General features: G+C 41.7%; 1 protein-coding gene across 5 annotated transcripts in view; it reads right to left on the bottom strand.

The window, feature by feature from the left end:
* CPVL (carboxypeptidase vitellogenic like) overlaps positions 1 to 22785 on the bottom strand; it is a 97548-nt gene that overhangs the window by 14525 nt on the left and 60238 nt on the right. For all 5 annotated transcript variants that reach the window (XM_073333608.1, XM_073333606.1, XM_073333607.1 and 2 more), the window contains exon 13: positions 9804 to 9986. In XM_073333608.1, the coding sequence (XP_073189709.1) occupies positions 9804 to 9986 (183 nt within the window). The remainder of the gene's footprint in view (positions 1 to 9803; positions 9987 to 22785) is intronic.

Raw genomic sequence — 22785 nt, 5'->3', positions numbered from 1 at the left:
AGTTCCACAGAGAATGCTTTTGTTACTGCAGAACAATTCTATTTTATAGTTCAGCAGTAAGAGTAGAGGATCTCTGCCAAAGTTTTAAAATCACCTAAATAAAATGCAAAGACCTGGATACAGAGTTTAAACACCTCTTATCACAAACACATGTGATTCTCATTTCTTTCACTGCATATTATGCAATGTTAGAATATCTTTTAATCCTAGATTTATTTGATATTCCTGGGAAGAGCAAATCATGTGCTGAAGTTTGCCAAAGGCCTTTGATTTTGGCAATAAGCTACCTTTAAGTGCCCCTTTCTCCTTTAATTATGGTCTAAATTAGAAGAGACTTTCAGCACATTGGCCTTTCCGAAAAAATACTTTACATCAGGGAGCCTGGCAAAACACTCAAGACAGGGTCAGACACACACACACAAAAAAAAGAGTACAGAAAGGAGAACAGAAGGCATTCTAAGGCCTAATCTACAGAAGTGTATTGTGTCAAATACCATTTGTTCCAGCTAAAACACATCCACACACAAAAGCAATTCCCAGATAGTTTAAAAATGTGTTAGATGCCATTTGGGGTAGACTAAACTTCAGCAGAACTAAATACCATTTCATCCTGAAGTATTTCAGTGCTAGCGTGCACGCACACTGGCTGAACAGTTCATCTAGTCCTCCTACTGCTGTTCCACATCTGTGGCCTTTCAAAATCTCCCACAATGCCACTAGTGTTACTTGTGGAACAGTGCTAGCATGAACATAGGGCAAACCTACAAGTCTCCTTAACACAATTCAGCATGCGTAAGAGTGTGCCACTCTGGAGTGCCCCCTGCTGGCTATAGGTAGCTCTGCAGTGTCTTGCGTTAGCTTCCCCTTCTGCTTAGGGTCCATTAAAAAGCCCACACCATCCAGATATTCAAAACAAACCCCATTTCTGGGGATCAATTTATTAAATCCTGCACAAAGTCTTTCAAAAGCTCCAGTCTTCCCACAATTTCAAAATGGGCCCTGTCTTCCTGCTTTCCTAGTGTTTCTTGCCTGGAGTTTGACATTCTCTGCATTCTCCACAGATCTCCTTCCTGCTGGTGTCTTTACCCCTCTGACTCAGGGCCCTGGAGGAGCCTTCTTACTCCCTTCAATGTCTGAGTGCATCTGCCGTCCCACCTGCAACACCTTCTCTCTCCAGGAATGTCTACACTTCAATAAAACATCCACGGTTGGCCCATACCTGCAGACTTGGTCTTGCAAGGTCATAAAATTTCAGGACAGACATCCAGGCTCAGGCTGAAGCCCAGGCATTAAGATCCTCACCCCCTAACAGGGTCCCAGAGCCTGAGCCCAGACATCTACCTAGGTGGGTATTGTAGTTTTAAGAATGCTTGATAAAAAGATCTTGTAGGTGTTTGTCTCTGTCTGAGTGATTGAAACAAATATGGTTGTATCTTAGGGCTTGGCTGTAGACAATGGATCGTGTGGTGTGTCCTGGATGGAAGTTAGAGGTATGTAGGTAAGGATAACGGGTCAGTAGGTTTCCAGTGTAGGATGGTGTTTATGTGACCATCACTTATTTGCACTGTAGTATTCAAGAACTGGATCTCTTGTGTGGACTGGTCCAGACTGAGGTTGGTGGTGGGGTGGAAACTGTTGAAATCCAGGTGGAATTCTTCAAGGGCCTCCTTCCTGTGGGTCCATATAATGAAGATCTGGATATGAGAGCCGATGGATTCCTTCACCAAGTAGTTGATGAACTGACATGAGGGGATGCCATTTTAGATTTGGTTTTGGTGAGCAGTGAGGACCTCATAGAAGAAATGATTATAGGGGACAACCTTGGTTCGAGTGATCATGAGCTAATTCAGTTCAAACTAAATGGAAGTATAAACAAAAATAGATCTGTGACTAGGGTTTTTGATTTCAAAAAGGCTAACTTTAAAAAATTAAGGAAATTAGTTAGGGAAGTGGATTGGACCGAAAAACTTGTGGATCTAAAGGTGGAGGAGGCCTGGAATTACTTCAAGTCAAAGCTGCAGAAACTATCAGAAGCCTGAATCCCAAGAAAGGGGAAAAAATTCATAGGCAGGAGTTGTAGACCAAGCTGGATGAGCAAGCATCTCAGAGAGGTGATTAAGAAAAAGCAGAAAGCCTACAAGGGAGGGATTAGCAAGGAAAGCTACCTTACTGAGGTCAGAACATGTACGGATTAAGTGAGGAAGGCCAAAAGCCATGTAGAGTTGGACCTTGCAAAGGGAATGAAAAGCAATAGTAAAAGGTTCTATAGTCATATAAATAAGAAAACAAAGAAAGAAGAAGCGGGACTGCTTAACACTGAGGATGGAGTGGAGGTTAAGGATACCTAGGCATGGCCCAATATCTAAACAAATACTTTGCCTCAGTCTTTAATGAGGCTAATGAGGAGCTTAGGGATAATGGTAGGATGACAAATGGGAGGTAGATATTATCACATCTGAGGTAGCCAAACTCGAACAGCTTAATGGGACTAAAACGGGGGGCCCAGATAATCTTCATCCAAGAATATTAAAGGAACTGGCACATGAAATTGCAAGCCTGTTAGCAAGAATTTTTAACCAATCTGTAAACTCAGGGGTTGTACCGTATGACTGGAGAATTGCTAACATAGTTCCTATTTTTAAGAAAGGTAAAAAAAGCGATTCAGGTAACTACAGGCCTGTTAGTTTGACATCTGTAGTATGCAAGGTCTTGGAAAAATATTTGAAGGAGAAAGTAGTTAAGGACATTGAGATCAATGGTAATTGGGACAAAATACAACATGGCTTTACAAAAGGTAGACCGTGTCAAACCAACCTGATCTCCTTCTTTGAGAAGGTAACAGATTGTTTAGACAAAGGGAATGCGGTAGATCTAATTTACCTCGATTTCAGTAAGGCATTTGATACGGTTCCACGTGCAGAATTATTAGCTAAATTGGAAAAGATGGGTCAAATATGAAAATTGAAAGGTGGATAAGGAACTGGTTAAAGGGGAGACTACAGCGGGTCACACTGAAAGGTGACCTGTCAGACTGGAAGGAGGTTACCAGTGGAGTTCCTCAAGGATCAGTTTTGGGACCAATCTTTTTATATTACTGACCTTGGCACAAAAAGCAGGAATGTGCTAATAAAGTTTGCGGATGACACAAAGCTGGGAGGTATTGCCAATACAGAGAAGGACCGGGATATCATACAGGAAGATCTGGATGACCTTGTAAACTGGAGTAATAGTAGTAAGATGAAATTTAATAGTGAAAAGTGCAAGGTCATGCATTTAGGGATTAATAACAAGAATTTCTGTTATAAACTGGGGACACATTACTTGGAAGTAACAGAGGAGAAGGACCTCGGAGTATTGGTTGATCACAGGATGACTGTGAGCTGCCAATGTAATATGGCTGTGAAAAAAGCTAATGCGGTCTTGGGATCAGGCAAGGTAATTCCAGGAGAGATAAGGAGGTGTTAGTACCATTATACAAGGCACTGGTGAGACCTCATCTGGAATAGTGTGTTCAGTTCTGGTCTCCCATGTTTAAGAAGGATGAATTCAAACTGGAACAGGTACAGAGAAGGGCTACTAGGATGATCCGAAGAATGGAAAACCTGTTTTATGAAAGGAGACTCAATGAGCTCGGCTTGTTTAGCCTAACTAAAAGAAGGCTGAGAGGAGATATGATTGCTATTTATGAATATATCAGAGGGATAAATACCATGGAGGGAGAAGAATTATTTAAGCTCAGTACCAATGTGGACACAAGAACAAATGGATATAAACTGGCCATCAGGAAGTTTAGACTTGAAATTAGATGAAGGTTTCTAACCATCAGAGGAGTGAAGTTCTGGAACAGCCTTCCAAGGGAAGCAGTGTGGGCAAACGACATGTCTGGCTTCAAGACAAAGCTTGATTAAGTTTATGGAGGAGATGATATGATGGGATAGCCTAATTTTGACAATTAATTGATCTTCGACTACTAGTGGTAGATATGCCCAATGGCCTGTGATGGGAAATTAGATGGGGTGGGATCTGAGTTACGACAGAGAATTATTTCCTGGGTGTCTGGCTGGTGAGTCTTGCCAACATGCTCAGGGTTTCGCTGATCACCATATTTGGGGTTGGGAAGGAATTTTCCCCCAGGGCAGATTGGCAGAGGCCCTGGGGTTTTTTCACCTTCCTCTGCAGCATGGGGCAGGGGTCACTTGCTGGAGGATTCTCTGCACCTTGAAGTCTTTAAACCACGATTTGAGGACTTCAATAGCTCAGACATAAGTTAGGGGTTTGTTACAGGAGTTGGTGGGTGAGATTCTGTGGCCTGCGTCGTGCAGGAGGTCAGCCTAGACTATCATAATGGTCCCTTCTGACCTTAAAGTCTATGATTCTAGGATTCTGTGAATGTATATCAAGTAGAGGAGGGGCATTAGGGGATGAGAGCTGAGGAAGCGTTGCTCTAAGTCGGCCATAAAAATGTTGGCATATTGTGGGTATTGACACCGCCTCATCAGTTATTGGGAGTGGACCACATCCACCCTGACTGAATTGACCTCATCAACACTGGTTCTCCACTTGTAAGGTAACTTCCTTCTCTTCATGTGCCAGTATATTTATGCGTGTATCTGTAATTTTCACTCCATGCATCTGAAGAAGTGGGTTTTTTAACCTACGAAAGCTTATGCCCAAATAAATGTTAGTCTTTAAGGTGCCATTGGACTCCTCATTGTTTTTATGGAAACACTGATCAGCTGTTCTCTGCTCTATGTGAAATGAAATGTAGATATCAATACTTCTTACTGGACAGGATCAACAAAAAACATGTAATTGAAAAGGCACTTTTATTGGCAGCTACAATGAAAGTGGGAGGAGAACAAGAGCACAGGTATGCTGAGAAGCCTGCAGGGCTGCTGCACATGCTGTACTTTGTCCCGGGGAAAGACAGTTTTCAGAAGAAAAACATATAGCAAATTCAAACTGAATCATTAACAAATATGTGGGATGTCTGTGTTCTCCAGGGCCATCATTTTTACGGATGACCCTCTGAATGGGATCCTTGAAGTTGCTGATGAAATTATTCTTGGCTCTAATTATAGCATGAGTATGAGTGTGTGTCCCCAATAGTAGCATTGGGGGGGGGGGCGAGGGCAGGGGAGAGAGAGTGTGAGTGTGTTCTGGTTCTTTTCGTTTTAACTGTTTCTTGTTCAGGCAGAAGAGATTCAAGTCAAATTCATTCTAAATAAGTTTCTTTTCCTAATAAGACCAAGAAGTTACTAAAAATAATTGAGAGAACAATTGAAGTATGAAAGATGAGTGTAAGAGACTCTACAAAAAGCTACTGCAAGTATTATTTAGGAGAATACATTTATTTTCTTACACTCCAACAATCTCAAACCCATGTCTGTCCCTACCTCAAGATACCACTTCAGGGTTTATAGTCTTTCTGGTGAGATTACTAACAACGTATCATTTGTGATGGTACCAGGAAGAACAGAAGCTGCCAACTAGTTCCACAGGCTTGACTTTGCTTATAAATATTCTTTATATATCAGGACATTATTTGAGCATTTTGCCAACTTTAATATTACCCAAAGTGGTCTTGGACGCTCATATTTCATAGCTATACTTCAGAGCTAGCATGTGCTCATATACTGGCAAATTTCCAATTTTGAAAAGCAAAGAACAACAAAATCCACTACAAAGGAGTGTTGGCAATTGTCACCAACATCCAGGGTCCAATCCCTGATGCCTGTGATCTCCAATTACCTGCAAGAGTTAGCCACATTGCTATATAATGGTATAACATATAATGGTAAAATATTATATAGTTAGAGCTATAGTTTGGCCAACTCACTTTTTAATGAAGGTCATGGGATGTCATGTTTGAAAAGCAAAAACTAACTACAGATATGCTTTAAACATGGTATCTGGTTCCATTTTTAGTGCTGTGATAACAGTTTTGAACATAGGAGATACCATAAAGGACCCAAACCAACCTTTGTAAACATAACTTGGGTCTCCATCTTTAAATACTTTTTCAAAGTGTGGCCTAAGCACATGCCTAAACTTTAAGTATGCAAACAGTCCCAATGAAGTACCTTTCCGAATTGGGGCCTTAAAGAAGTTTTTAACCTGAGAGTAGGGGCAAGCAATCATTGTTTCTTATGGGACTCAAGCTGTCACTGAAGGTCTGTTGGCTTGGTCCTTTGTGTTGCTGTAGTGTCATCGCTGAGCTCTTGCTTTCTATCAACTTCCTAGGCAGCCCCTGGGTCTAGTTGGGGGATGTATGAGATTTTAGCTCTCCATAGTATTACTTACTGTGCTTCTAAAAACCAAACTCCAAAAAATTAATGTAACACCATAAAAAATTGCTCTTCATGCAGAAAGTTACTGAAGCATCAATGACAAAAACTTCAAAACAAACATGCCAGTTTATTTTTTCCTGGCCTTTCCACTTTTCATTTCAGCCAGATCGCTGCACATGTACAGACTTATCTATCAAAAAATTGACCATACAATGTATCCTTCTTTAGGATAAGTAAGTAGAGTTAATTTATTCATGCCTGAATACTGGTGATATCATAGCAGAATTTTTGGAAGCTGTCTCAATCTATTGCTAACTTTGCACACTAAACAGCTAAACTCCCACGATCTGTCGCACACCATCTACCAGTCTCCTTGTGGGTCCTCCCCTACTACCATGACCTGCCACCAATCTTTCCATGATAATTTGCTCAAGGTTATTTCCATCTTAATGCATGGATATGACCAAAGTACATATGTTTGTACCTGTTGATTTCTGAAAACAGAGTCCACTTCTCTCCAATAATATTTCTAACATAAGCTTTATCTCCTGGTTGGAAAAGAAGATGCAGAAGATCCTATGCTAGCACCACATCTCAAAGGCTTTGATTTTCTTCTTGTCAGTAGCATTAATTTCCTAGGAGTCACATCCATAGGAGTCATTATGGAAAAAATTATGCTTTTTAAAATCAGTCAAACCTTCATGCATTTTGAGATGCCACAGTTTTTCCACCCTTTTGTAAGGGAGGCCATGGCTGAGCAAGACAGCCCAAGTCTTCTTCAGATTTCTTTGGAGTAGCTTCTTTGGTTGGATGTGTATGATCCCAGATAACTAAGTTCACCTACTGCTTCTACAGCTTAACTGTTAATCGTCATGTCTGCTTGCATCCTGTTGTTACTGATTGTGTCAATGTAAAATACATTTCATTTTTGCCACACATTCAGGAATAGTCCACATTCCTCACTAACAGTTTTTAGAGACTCCAGCATTTGTTGAATTGCATTGATGGCTGCAGTAAAGAGTGTCATACCATCAGCACATCTGAGATTGGTTAAGAAGTGTCCACCCATGGAAATCCCAGCTCCTTCTACTTTATCCAAATCTTCCAGGGCTTGTATCTTAATACATTTTGCATACATGTTGAAAAGACTTGGGGCAGAATGCACACTTGTGTCACACCCAGTGAAAAACCACTCACCATCACTTAATTCTGTTTGCACTGTGGGTCTGTTGACAGTAGAGACTGAACTCTGCATGTTTACTAGTATCCTCCACAGATGGTCATGTCAAACATTTGGAAGTAGTCAATGAAACACAATCAGTAGGTGATTATACTTGTGGTGGTGATAGTTCTGCTTCATTCAATCCCGAATTACGTAGAGCAGCACTTTATTTGCATTCAGTATCAGGAAACTGGTAGAATTGCTGCACTCTGTTATATCCCATTTGTTTGGCAACGGCAAAAATATTCCCTTTGTCCAGTGGTCCGGCCAATGTCTAGTCATCTATATGTCACTGCAAATTTTCCACAAGATCAATATCATAGTCACCAATCACTTTTAGCAATCCTACGGGTACTTTATGTACCCCTGGTGCTTTCCCAGGCTACATTTTCATAATAGCACGCCCTATTTCCTCTTACAGGATTGATGCTCTGGCTCTGTACTCCTGTATCACAAGTGGCTCTGATGAGGCATGCAGATTGGCACAATCTCTATCTGCATTTAATATCACCTTCAGTAAGAACTCTGCCTTCATGGTCTTTTATTATGCTTGGTTGCAGGGAAAACTTTTTTAGTAAGAAGTCTGACCACTGTGAACATACCTTCTGTATTATTACCCTCTGTAATTTTCAAGTTCCTTGAATTTTGCCCTGACGCATTCACTCGTCTAGTCTGCTTTTGAATCTGTCTGCTCAATACCTTGTATTCTCTCCTACATTCTTTAGTCTCCAAGCCACTCTCTTTCACTCTGTATTGTTTCTTTGACAGCTCAAAACACCTTCTCTGTTAACCATGGTGCAGTCCAACCCTGACTTTTCAAAATGTGTGCTTTGGTACCTTTAAGCATGATAGCTTTCATTTGATTCCAAAGTTCATTCACATTGTTTTCCTCTTTCACTTATGACAATGACTCAATCTTGATCGGAACAGAAGTCATGTAGTTTTTGGTGATTTTGGACAGGTCCAGATGTTGTGGACCTGCTGAACATCTTATATTTTTAAATTGCAATTTTAGGTTTCAGGGCTTCAGGATAATAGTTGATAACCTAACCTGCAGTCTGTACTTGGACAAGTGTTTATTCATTGCACACAATCTCCAGCATCCCTGTATCATTACATAGTCCATTTGGTTATTGGTCATGCTGTCAGATGATGTAAATATACATCTAAGATGTTGGGTAAGATTGTGTTTGTAATGACCAGATGATTAGAACAGCAGAATTCAACTAAACACCTTTTTCTCTCATTTTGTAAATCCAGACCATTGTTTCCCATTACTTCTTCATGAGCGCTTGCAGCTCCAACTTTCAGGTTCAGGTCTCCAAATACAAGGATGAGGTCTTTGCTTGGTGTTTTAATGAGTCTCTCTTCAAACTGTTCATAGAACTCAACTGTGGTGGCGTGAGCTGCTTTCACAGGGGCATAAACCTGTATGATCTACTTATTAATTAGGTTTACTTGAAGGTGAATCGTAATGATTCTATCTCCGATTGGATTATATCCAAACACACACTTTGATCTCTCCTTGGATAAGATACATGCAACCCTATTTTTTCCTCACGGTCTTGGATCCTGAGTAGTACACCACATACCCACCCATTTCCATGAAACAAACTCTACCATTCCATCACAGCTTTCAGATTCCACATACATCAATCTTACATATTTCCAATTCACTGGTCACAAGGACAACCTTCCCTTCACACAGACTCCTCACATTCCATGTTCTTACTGTGATGATTCATTTATGAAGGTTCAGATCATTCTTTTCCTTGGTGCAATTATCAGGCACCGTACTCCTCAAAGGATTTGGTGCAGCACCATTATAACTGCAACCACCACTCTTACTGGCTGGAACTTTCTCCCCCGTATAATTTGTTATGCCTTCAGGTCTGTGTGGTGGGGTGGTCTCACTGTCCAGCGCCACACGTGGATCATGTTACCTTTGTTCTTCCATGATAGTTCTCATCGGAAAAAAATAGAGAGGGTGGTTTCTTGTTGCCTTCCCACCAGTTTGTGGTTGCCATTGGTTAAACTGTGGTTTAACTCTTCCACCTTTCAATAACATTTCCTCCATCTGGGGTGCCACTATCCTCCTAAAATGCTCATTCATCCAAAGTCATTGGCACTTCCCGAGGCTGTCAATCACAGGTGGTATCATCTACTACCATTATAGTAGCAGGCTACTGTACAACCTGACCTGAAGGAACCTAAATATATAAGATAATATCCTCAGCATAGACAACAACTGCTTATATAGAGTCCGTGTCTCAAGAGCTTCCTTTCTTTACCTGATAGAATTCACCAGCTTGGCGCACATAACCAGCTACCTCTTTGTCAAGGGGATGGATCCTCCATATAAGTCTTTCAGCATTTTTGTATTCTTCCACTTTGCTCCATGGCACAGTACGTAGAAAGCGTTCCGTCAGTGGAGCTGCTACTATGATATCAAGCTGCCCATTGTATAACAGAACCTGGAAGACGACAAAGCAGTCAATATTAAATAAACTGTAAAGCTCAGTTAAACAAAATTTAGCTCCACAGTAACCTTTAGCTTCAGCACAATTAGGCCCTGGGTGGCCACATGAACCTCTGGAGTGGAGTAGTCTGAAATTTCAAAGACACAAACATGACTTAAAGCCATCTTTGTCTCCCACAACTGGCCTCTGCATGTGATTTCTGGGCTGCTCAGAATTTCAGCCATGTTCTCTCTCTCTTTCTCCAGGAGGAGATCAACCACCACCACCAACATTGCAGTACCCATACTATGCCCAAAAGACCTGAGAAATCCAGATATTGCAAGATTTGTTTTCACACAACTGTCTCAATAGTCTTCTAAGAGTCAATCAAAACTGAGGGCTCTCGGCTCCTGAAGATAGCATGTTATTTGACTATGAATAGTTATATCTGCGATATGTGCATTTTTATTACTGAAAGCCAATGCAAAAGCTCAATCTATGATTGAAGTTTAGAAAAAGTAGATAGTCCAAGGCAGCCAGGGATTTAGCATTCTCAAAACTGTAGTTGAATCAGGACTTCTATAATGGCTGGTAGGATTTTTATTACTCACTTCTGTGGAAACAACAGAGTGGTAACAGTGATTAAGAAATACCACATCAGACATTTCTGTGATGCACTTTAACACCTCTATTCAGGCAAAAAGGTATAATTTTCACAAGAATAGCAAAGAAGTATGGTATAAATATAGTGGTATATAAATAAAATCAGGATGAGAACTTAAGTTAAAATATATGTTTAGTTTAAGATTTAGTGTTTCCTTAAAAATACTGCTTACATAAAAAGTTTGACATATTAATAAATGCCATTAACCCTTTGACATTGGGCCTGAGCATATGCAGAAAGTGGATCATGATGGGAGCACTACTAACCACAAAGCAACAAACTACACATAGATAGGTGTTCAAACCAGTGGATGTCTTCTGGCTCTCTCTGATGGGGCAAAGTTTTTTTGTGGGGGAGGGTGACACATGAGACAATATCCCAGGCAAACCTTATGGAATTAAATTAAACCTTACTTAATTACATTTAATATCCATGTAGTCCATTGTATTGGAATGCAAATGTTTTTGTACCATTGTGGGACTTCTTTAGGAGGAGGAAGGATTAATGCAATCTCTAGGAGACAATGTGAACTTCAAAAGACTGTGCGCTAAACAATGTTTGATCTTTTGGGAAAATACGTAAAGTAGAATTCCTAGGAAGTACGGGATAGAACTGGATTGCAAACCCCCCAAATACAAACAACTTTTGAAGCTTTGCCCTGAGGTGGGGGACCATTTGTCTGCTGATCACTGGTTACCAGAGGACAGTTCAATTACCAAATCTGGATTCTCCGGGGACCAACAGACTAGAAAGGACTTTTGAATAAATACCCTGAGTTTTAAGATGACTCAGGGCCTTCTTCCTGATCCAGCAAATGGACAGGACCTTTGGTCCATGGAGGGCCCCAATCCTTAAGGAAAGGTTGGAAGCTCTTGGCCTACTGAAGCCCCATAGGACTGTGTGCTGGTTCTAAGCTGAGGCTGTTATGAACTTGTGACCATAGAAGAGACCTTCTTTGTGGGGTCTGAAGGACTAACCACCTTCCAGAGCCAATGTCAGAATTGCACTGACCTCTAGTAAGCTTTTGAGCATTTATGTAGACTTTTTTATTGTTTTTAATATGCTTTCTCTACAACACTTTTACCCTAAGAATAAATAAGCTCGCACAGAGAGAGCTGTGTGGTAACTTATAATTGTTGCAATTATTCTGTTATTACCCTCTGAAGAGAAGGCAAGAGAAGCCTGCTTCGACAGCCTGTCTTTTGTTGGCAATAATATAGTAAAGGCAGGGAACTGTTCAGCCTGGAGATACCCGGGTCAGAAGAGAGAGAGCGATTAGTGTCTCCATCAAAGAAAGGTGATGGCCAAGGGAGCTGGAAGCCTGGGAATAGATGTCCTTGCCCTACCATACAGGGGAATTAAGGTACAGTTGCTCTGAACTGTGACAGAGGGGTTTCAGGTTTTCTACTTTCCCACTTGCAAGAGTAAAGAAAATTTGTTGAATCCTCAAATTAAGTGTGCATATTACTTTAGGAACAAGAGGGGAAAAGTGTATTATCTGCATTTAAAAAAAAAAAAAGTTTCCTCACTCCAGAGTAAGGTTTCTTTATAAATCCTGTATTTAAGTAGTATTTACATTTTGTATCAATCAGAATCTAACAGCAGTCTGGTAGTGTTCAAACTAACAAAGATCTTTATATGTCGAGAATATGAACGCATTTCCTGTGTGCTATTTATTCCTTGTTACCAAAAATCCTAGAAAGTAAAAGCTTTTTCTATAAAGGCTCATCCAAACTAGTTCAATAAAATAATTGCATTGTTTATATAAAGGAGCTTTGCCTCAAAGACCTTGATTCCTCATGGCCACTGAAAAATCTTCTGCAGCTGTCATATTCAACAGTATGGGAACAATTATATCTGTGTTGTGCTCCCGAATATAGGCTAGAACGCAGAACAGCATTATCAATCAGGATCTAACAGCAGTCAAGATTATACAGACAAGATTATGCTTTAAACAACTCTGGTAAATCTTCTATAAAATACGCTTTATGGAATTTCTAACACAGAAGTTACATACGGTCTAAACTAGCATTAACTTGTCCCATCACTTGTTACTGACAAATCTACTTCTAGGAGAGAAAGTTTATATAGCTTTATCTACATAAAAAAGCCAGCAAAATGAACTTTTTAGTACAAATACCAAGTTTTTAGATGGACTACAGATCATTACTTAAAATGGCACTTCTCAATGATTCTTCTAGTCGAGTTACTCTATATAAAAAAATAACTTGTGAGAAAGGGAAGATTAATGGCTACTTCTATGTGTAGTTCCTAATATAGTAAGATTGCTTATGATTTTTTTCCCCAAGAGAAACAATCTCTTTCTAATGTTATGGTGGAAACCAGAATAAAGAGAAATACAAGGGATGCTGAGGCAAAACCACAGAGGAGAAAAACTTTTCTCTATCACAAATGACACTTAATTCATAGGAGGTCAGCTTGCTTTTTAAATGCTTGCTTTTTAACACAATTTCACTCCTCTAATAAGCTGTTAAAATTTCACCTTTTGCTCTTTCCGTATGTTTCTCGGAATTGGTTACCAGTGATTATTAGTCCCAGTATTTTGGGCCTGATTACACAAACAGGTACTAGGCTAGATAGTTAGGTGTTGAGCCACAGAAACTCCGTCAGCTTCCCAAATGAGAAATTCAGAAGACATTTTAATAGTGGTAGAGTTAGGCCATATCCAACACTATGGCTCTGCCCCATCTCAGCCTCACAATTTTCCTGCATCGCTAGCTGTTTAGGGCATACAGCGTCTAGTGAGGATGTCAGCTTGACTCTAACGGACTCTCAAAATTCTCTACAAAGTCAGCTGTGAGTCTTCCACAGTTTACAGAAAAAGTCTGATTGAAGACATGTTCAGATTGCACTCTGACTGATGCCAGGTACTTAATGTTAAATACATCTAGGCGTTTGGCTAGCTGAAGCAAGTGAGATTTATTCCAGACTTTTGCAGTAGAAACTTATTCTGTGGCCACAGAATCAAGGAAGAAATGGCTAATCAGAGGCCTGTGATCCTCTCTAGAGGAAGAGAAAACCATTTGGATCCCCTCACAAAAGTTTTCCCCAAAGTTGTTCCATTGGCGGATGTAGTAGAGAGGAAATGCAGCATTTGTCCTCACCCCAGCAGAAAAGCCAGTGGTTTGGCTCCCAAACTACTGGAGGATCCACTGTCACAATATTCATATTTTTTCTTAAAGCACCAGCTCCTGGAATCATGAGAATCACAGCATCCATTTAAAAAAGTTCCTCGCCTCATGTTTGCAAAGAAAAGCTTGAAAATGAACTTTAAAGGCTCAGACACACGAGGCAAGTAAAAAGAACAATGAATTTATTTTGTTTTAGAAAGTCTCATGATTTTTAAACCAATCATATTTTGAATGCTTGATGGTGTACACCTTGGGGATCCACAGGAGCATGAGCAGCAGGTATAATAGGAGCCACTGCCACAGGCCAGCCAGGGCTGGGGCGCTCAGGGCCGGCTGGGGCTGCTCGGGCCAGGCCTCAGGTCAGCCGGCCAGCTGGGGCCGGCCCAGGACTGAGGCCATCCCAGGGCTCCTCTGGCAGCGCGGGGTACGAGGGGGAGGGAAAAGGCATCTCAGGGTTCCAGGTGGCCTGGGGCTTCTCCAGCTCAGTGGCCTCAGGGCTCCTGCTGCAGGGGCGGGGCTGTGGAGCTAGCCTTCCCGAAGAGGGGGTCCACCCGCCACCCATGCACAGGAGGCTAGGATGATCAATTAAGGCTATATTAACTTTGTACAGGGCTCTCCATAAAGTCTAGGACAGAGATTAGACGAGGGGAGAAGGCCCTTGCCAGTATACATTTGTCACTCACTTTAAAAATGAGGGTGATAGAAAAACTTCACTGAGTGATTTTTACCTTGAATAAAATGACAGACTAAATTTTAGACTGTAAAATTGCAGAAAATGTAATCTGTACCTTCCAACAATATACAGCCTTATCTTCTTTAAACATATGTAATGAAGTTTTAAAACTTCTTAACCACTGGAATAAATAGCAGTTTAGTCATCAAAACTGAAAGGCATGATTCTCATCTCAATTCTAAACATGGCTGGCAACAGAAAAACATTAGATTCCCTTCTAATTTTTAGCCTTGGAGATAGGGTTGCCAAACCCCCAGGATTGTCCTGGTGTCTCCAGGAATTAAAGATTATGTCATATGATGAAATATCCAGGAATTTGTCCAACCAAAGTTGGCAACCCTACTTGAGGAGGAGGCAGGTAATTGGCAAAACCATGAATACAAGTCACATCTTCCTGAATACTCCTAATTACAAAGTTGTCGAAACAGCTGGAAGTTGTTTCAGGTTTACTGTTGAATGCAGAGAAAGTTGTGCTTTACAAAATCAGTCTTATTTTCTTAGTTTGTTTTTTTTAATACTAGTTCCATTGCCATAGCTTGTCCTACTTACAGGATGTCAAGGTTCCTCCCCCACTCTGAACTCTAGGGTACAGATGTGGGGACCTGCATGAAAAACCTCCTAAGCTTATCTTTACCAGCTTAGGTCAAAACTTCCCCAAGGTACAAAATATTACCCCCGTTATCCTTGGAATGGCCGCTACCACCACCAAACTAATACTGGTTACTGGGGAAGAGCTGTTTGGACGCGTCCTTCCCCCCAAAATACTTCCCAAAACCTTGCACCCCACTTCCTGGACAAGGTTTGGTAAAAAGCCTCACCAATTTGCCTAGGTGACTACAGACCCAGACCCTTGGATCTTAAGAACAATGAACAATCCTCCCAACACTTGCACTCCCCCTTTCCTGGGAAATGTTGGATAAAAAGCCTCACCAATTTGCATAGGTGACCACAGACCCAAACCCTTGGATCTGAGAACAATGAAAAAGCATTCAGTGTTTTACAAGAAGACTTTTAATAAAAAATAGAAGTAAATAGAAATAAAGAAATCCCCCCTGTAAAATCAGGATGGTATATATCTTACAGGGTAATTAGATTCAAAAACATAGAGAACCCCTCTAGGCAAAACCTTAAGTTACAAAAAAGATACACAGACAGAAATAGTTATTCTATTCAGCACAATTCTTTTCTCAGCCATTTAAAGAAATCATAATCTAACACATACCTAGCTAGATTACTTACTAAAAGTTCTAAGACTCCATTCCTGTTCTGTCCCCGGCCAAGACGACTACAGACAGACACACAAACCCTTTGTTTCTCTCCCTCCTCCCAGCTTTTGAAAGTATCTTGTCTCCTCATTGGTCATTTTGGTCAGGTGCCAGCGAGGTTACCTTTAGCTTCTTAACCCTTTACAGGTGAGAGGAGCTTTCCCCTGGCCAGGAGGGATTTCAAAGGGGTTTACCCTTCCCTTTATATTTATGACACAGGACATCATAACACTTTGCAGACAAACTTGTGCTCCTTTCCCAATGATCTAGTGACCTTACTCTCTAATATTTTGTGGTTTCCTGTTTGGGGAAATGATTCAACAGCAGCCTAAGCTGTTTCAGGCTGTGGAATGATCTCAGTTGGCTGCTATCTGTCTCCATTTTGAACATGTTCATATTCACCAACCAAAATGGTGAATAGATGTCAAGGTAGTGAAACATCTGCTGGGAAGTGCTGCATACTTATTCATTCGACTACTGGAGAGTCCTAACTCACAGCTATCGTAACATGTGCTTTGTGCAATTTGGTGCATTATGGTTGTTTGCCTTCATACAACCTTGAATTTTGTTGAATTGTATAAGAAAATGTTCCAAAAATCCTTCTTTACAGAATTAAGTTAAAGCCAAACAAGACACCAAGGACACAAGTTACTCTAAATTAGCTTTCAAGAAGTAACAGCAAACTGCATTTAGATTGTTCATGATCAGTCAAAATCTGAGCTAGCAAATGCTAAGACAAAGCCAGTCCCATTGATTGTACTTTTCATTCAGCTCATACTTTCTGCTGTGGCGCTGCAGAAGCAGCAGATTCTCAACACACTGGGTTGCAAAATCCAGGAACCTGAGTCATCATAACCAGCTTTTAACAAGTTGCGATAGAAAACTACTACACATAGTGAATACACTAAGTGACTTGCAATACTTTTTGGTTACTTTTAGACTACTAAAAGAAAAGGAGTACTTGTGGCACCTTAGAGACTAACCAATAAATTGTTAGTCTCTAAGGTGCCACAAGTACTCCTTTTCTTTTTGCGAATGCAGACTAACACGGCTGTTACTCTGAAACCTTTTAGACTACTGCTTCCTTCTGTAGTAGAAGTAGTTGGTAGGAGGTTGGGTTTTTTTGGACACTTTTTTGTTGAAACTGAAGCTTTTCATGGGAAAGGGTTGGTTTTGATGTATTTCTCAACTCGAAAATGTTGACAACATTTAGAAGTTTTTGAAACATCTAATTTTCACATTTTTTTAAATAAAATTTTTTTTCTAGTTCAAAACAACTTCATTTCAAAATTTTAGCTAATACTATTACAATTAAAAAAATTTAAATGGTCAAAATCTAAATAAAACATTTTGTAGTTATTGAAATGAAATCTTTTGATTTATGCAAACCAAAATTGTTGTTTTAGATTTTCATGAACTGAAAATCTGAGATTTCAACTTTTCATCCCAATTCAGGATGGGAAAATTTTTCCAAGGTCTAAAATTTTTGTGCGATGGGAAAACTATTTCACACTTTCTTCTAGTGAGATGAACATGATGGATAAAAATTAGCTCTGAATAAGGCTTCCCCCTTCCATCAAGCCTCCAGGTGGTTTGCTTTTTTTGCAACAGCATTACACTGTTGACTCATATTTAGCTTGTGATCCACTGTGACCCCCAGATCCCTTTCCGCAGTACTCCTTCCTAGGCAGTCATTAACCATTTTGTATGTTGTATGTGTGCAACTGATTCTTCCTTCTTAAGTGGAGTACTTTGCATTTGTCCTTATTGAATTTCATCCTATTTACTTCAGATCATTTCTCCAGTTTGCCCAGATCAATTTGAATTTTAATCCTATCCTCCAAAGCACTTGCAACCCCTCCCAGCTTGGTATCCTCCGCAAACAATATAAGTGTACTCTCTCTGCCATTATCTAAATCACTGAAGAAGATATTGAACAGAACCGGACCCAAAACAGATCCCTGCGGGACCCCAGCCCTTCCAGCATGACTGAATCGCTGATTACTACTCTCTGGGAACGGTTTTCCAACCAATTATGCACCAACCTTATAGTAGCTCCATCTAGGGAATACTGGATGCAGCGTCACCTGAGAGAAGCCATGGGCTACAAGCTCTGCTTATGCTTCCTCTAGAATAGGGGTGGGAAAACTTTTTGGCCCAAGGACCACATCTGGGTATGGAAATTGTATGGTGGGCTATGAATGCTCACGAAATTGGGGGTTGGGGTGCGGGCTCTGGGGTGGGGCCAGAAATGAGGAGTTCAGGGTGTGGAAGGGGGCTCCAGGCTGGGGAAGGAGGTTGGGGTGGGGGATGAGGGCTCCAGCTGTGGGGTGCGGGGTTGAGGGTTCAGCAGGGTGCGAGGGGGATCAGGGCTGGGGCAGGGAGGTGGAGCGTGGGATGGGGGTGGAGTGCAGGCTCTGGGTGGTGCTTACCTCAAGCAGCTCCCAGAAGCAGCAGCATGTCCCTCCTCCGGCTCCTACGTGGAGGCACAGCCAGGCGGCTCTGCAAGCTGCCCTGTCCACAGGCGCTTGGGACAGGGGCAGCGTGTGAAGCCCCCTGGCTGCCCCTACACTTAGAAGCCGGAGGACGGACATGCTGCTGCTTCTGGAAGCCACGCAGAGTGGGGCAAGCCCCTGATCCTGCTCTCTGGCTACGAAGAGAGTGAAAGTCCTCTATTGTCTGAATGAACAGGCTGAAGAATCACAGAAACGGAGGGATATTTGTTATTTGTATTATGGTAGTGCCAGTAAAAGTCAACCCCTGCCGCAAAGAACTTACAATCTGAATAGACGAGACAGCCAAAGGCTGGGAGGGACAACAGAGGATAGGGAAGGGTAGGAAGGAAAACCAACACAGACCTGCTGAGTGATCTTGGGCAAGAGAGAGGAACAGAATGCAAGTGTCTTGGCACCCAGTCCAGGGCTCTATACAATGAACCACAGGGCATCTCATGCTCCTTATGTTAACAAATAAGCTAGTTCTAGAAAAACAGAAAGAGGCAGAACAAACAATTCCCCCAATCCTTTTTCTCTGTTGAGGAAAAGGAATATTTCTACAGTTTTGACTGCATTTTCTCTGCCCTGCTGGTTGGCTTTTTGCGCTGATCCTCTCAACTCCCTCTCTCTTCATAGTCCCTCAATCGCAGCTTCATTCCATACCTACTCCTTAACCCTCTTCTCCCCTGCTCTGTCTCCCAACCTCCACCCCACCCTTTGCTGTCCCCTCTCCCTTCCCTTTTCTTTTCATTTAGCTTAGCCCCTTCTAAGTAAATCCATCAATAAAAATAAAATCATGGCACTAACATGCCATTTACCACCATCACATAGTTCATTCTGCTGGTGTGTTATACCCCTTTCCCCACCCTGCATCTGTCTTGTCCATTTAGATCATCAGTTGTTTGGGGCCGGGACTACTCTGTGTTTGTGCAGTGCCTAGAACAATGGGCCCTGTTCTTGGTTGGCCATTAGGCACTACCGTAATAAACACGATCAATCTGCTTCAAAAATAGTACAATCAAAGCTCATTTTCTGCTTATATTTGGATGCACAAACTGATACAGAGGCAGCGTCCTAACTATGAAAAGTAATATTGAGTAATACCAGTCTCATGAAAGTTATGCAAGAGTGCTTCAGTGTGATTGTTCTCTCTAATGTACATTTAAAAAAAACCCATCTTTTATTTTAAACACAAGTTGATTTAAGTATTTACTGCTCCATTCACAATGTTTTGTGGAACAATATTTTCAAAGAGAAAGAAAGAGGTTTTCATACAAGACTCTCTTAAATGGAGGGAACTCCCACACAATAAAACAGAACTTCACAGTTAAGATTTTTTAATCAAATAAATTGTCTGTGTTCTCAGATTTTCCAAAAAAACACCCCACAATATTTGTATATACTTTGGAGCAGTAAAATTTGTGCCTATCCTTTTCTAAGTAAGGTTTTAGCTAATTTATTGATAGCTAAAATAAGATCCACAAGCGCACCAAATATGTGGAATGGGACATCATAGCGGCTTAACTAACTGGAAGAACGAACCTGTCTCTTAAGTGTTGCCCAATGACAGGACAACAAAACAGAATTCCAGAACAGAGTGACAAGTTTAAAGGGAACTGTACAGTCCCAGGAAATGTACAGTCACAGTCTGTTGCACATCAGGGGGTTATTTTCTCTCTAAAAGTAATGAGCAAGGTTGCTGTGAAACACCTTTAACATTTTAAAGTTTATACATAAAGAACGGCAACAAAAGAAGGAAAAAGCTTCAAGTAGTGGCTGTAAAAGTGGTTTAACTGATCTGGCATCGGGCACATCAGCTGAATTTTCCCCTCAGGCTTATAAGGGACTGACTCTGCAGTCTAACACAAAAGTCCACCTCTTCTAGGTTGGAACAAAATCCAAACAAAACACACAGTCCTTCTCTTACCTGGGGTTTTCGGAACCCACAGAAGAGGTAACTTAACTATTTCACTCCAGGCGGTGTCAGGAATAAATCAATAGGAACACAGCAATTCCGTCTGATAAGATTAATGCAAATAAGCGTGCTCTTATCTACCACTGCAGTTTATTAGACTTTTTAAGCACACACACAGATATAAGCAACAGGTTTAGAACATCCCAGATATTTACCCAATATCTGGAACGGTACTGAGTAATTAACAGTGGTCAGTTGCTCACCCACCGGGGAGAAAAGAAAAAACCTCTCTCAAGGTGGCTTCGGAGGACTGCTCCAAAGTACACCCTATTAACTAATCTTTTATCATTAACTTCTACAAAACACACAGGTCATAATGATCCCCTACTGGATCATCACTTTTCTAACTTTCAATAAAGGTTTAATATCAGAGACGTCTAGATTCAAGGTTTTCCAACCAACAAGGTTTTTAGTCTCAGTTAAGAACATTAAGTTGTTTACTTGTCTGTCCCCTCCTCCCACTCTGATAGCTGAAACTGCCAGCTAGATGTGACCTTGCTTCAAATTAACCCTTAACTATGTGGTGTTCTAGTTCATTAATTCCTGGTAGCTAAATGCACATAATATGGTTGGAATTGGCTTCATCACATTCTGGGGTACACACACCCCTCAAATCCAGGGTAACACTTCCACCCAGCTTCTTTTGCTAGGTCTCAGACCACTCCTGGAGGTCTGTCTTCCCCATTCTCCCTGAAGAAATTACCTTCCCCGTCCCATGAGGCTCAGTATAGTTCGTTAGCTACCGCACTGATGCGGGATGCCTGTAGTACCTTTCTCTCCATGACTATCATTAGCCGTGCCTGGATTCAACTGTTCCTTGGCCATGCACAATCTCCCATCAGTTCCTTTGTCTTGATGACGCAGGCCACAAAGCTCGCTCTGTCCCTCCTGGCTGTTTCTCCAGCTCCCTTAACGGAGTTCCAACCCAGGCCTCCTGCTTGGCCTCTTCGCAGTGTTGCCAACTCTCATGATTTCTTCAGGACTCATGGGATTTTGGCCAGCGATGGGGCCAGATGCAAGCAGATTCTGCCTGCTGGGGAAGAGCGGCTAATCAAGAATGCTGAAAGAAGCAGGCAAAGCTCGCTCCCTTCTCCTCAGAAGCAGACATCATTGTCATATGAGGGGAGGGGAAACAGGGAGCAGAAACTTTAAACCAGCCCCAGGCAGCTCTACTCCCTTCACTTCTCTCCCCTCAATCCCTGCAACACCTGGCCAGGGAAGGAGCAAGGGGAAGGATGAAGATGGCCTGCAGCTGCAGGAGGAATAGAGGTGAGGCTGGGAGGTCAGAACGAATGAGGGACTGGGCAGAATTAACTGCATTGATAAATGTGTGAGTGTTGACAACACTAACAGAGTTCAAAAATCAAAAAAGACAGATCAAAACCACAATAAAATCTTTTTTTTTAAATAGTCTCATGATTTTTCGGGGTCTGACTCATCATTTTTGAACCTTTGGGATTGGCAATAGTGCCTGCAGCTCCTCTCAGCTAAATGCTTCCCAGCTCTCCTAGACCGTCACTCTAGCCTACCACAGAGATATGCCCAGCACCTCCTGCTCCACACTGGCTATACTACTAACTACATACTGCCACAGGCTTGCCTTCTACACTGGGGTCCTGTCACACAGGATCATCACCTACCTCTCTCCCCTCCGATTTCCCACCTGGTGTTACTCCCAGCTTGGTTACATGACCCTTCTAGGGATGTACAAGTCCCAGAATGTCTGTTCCCTAAGGGGAGAGAACCTTGGAATAGGCCTGGCTGGACCCAGACCACAACTAACTTTGGGGGACAGAATGCCCTGTTACAGAGTCCAAAACTAATCAAATAGTAGAAGCAGTATAAACAGTCCCAAGCTAGTTCTTCATTCCCACTACTGACAGGGGCAAGAGCACCTCCTTTCACTCAACCTTTCCTGCCCTGCTATAGCCAACATATTAAGAATGACCAGCTTTGGAAGGAGTATAGTAACAGATGGGGGAAACAATAGATAGGGGAAGGTAGGGCATAGAAGGGAGTAAAGAAGGCGATCTTGAAAGTACGTTCTCTCCCCCTAACAGCACATAAGAAAAAATAAATGTGGGTCTCTGGAGAGACACCAGTGTGTTGCGAGTGGACCCAAGTGTGGGATCTCACATGCTTCTAAACCCCACTACAGTCAGATAGTGCCTGGTCATTGTTCCTAGGTCTAGATCTCTCAGACACTCCCCATACTCAGACTCCATGTTTGACAGGACCCTGAAGTACAGCCACTTTAGGCCTTGGAACCAGCACCTCAGCCCTCTTGAGTCCCCAGTTGCTTGGACTATGGGGGAAACATGTCTATGTGCCACCAAAGCTCTAGAATCATAGAATATCAGGGTTGGAAGGGACCTCAGAAGGTCATCTAGTCCAACCCCCTGCTCAAAGCAGCACCGATCCCCAATTAAACCATCCCAGCCAGGGCTTTGTCAAGCCTGACCTTAAAAACTTCTGAGGAAGGAGATTCCACCTAGTTCCCATTCTAGTTTTAGGTCAATGCTTCAGTAAC

The sequence above is a fragment of the Lepidochelys kempii genome, chromosome 2, assembly GCF_965140265.1.
Source record: "Lepidochelys kempii isolate rLepKem1 chromosome 2, rLepKem1.hap2, whole genome shotgun sequence".
Lineage (NCBI taxonomy): Eukaryota > Metazoa > Chordata > Testudines > Cheloniidae > Lepidochelys > Lepidochelys kempii.
The sequence above is the reverse complement of the archived record's forward strand: the minus strand, read 5'-3'. Positions and strand labels throughout refer to the sequence as shown.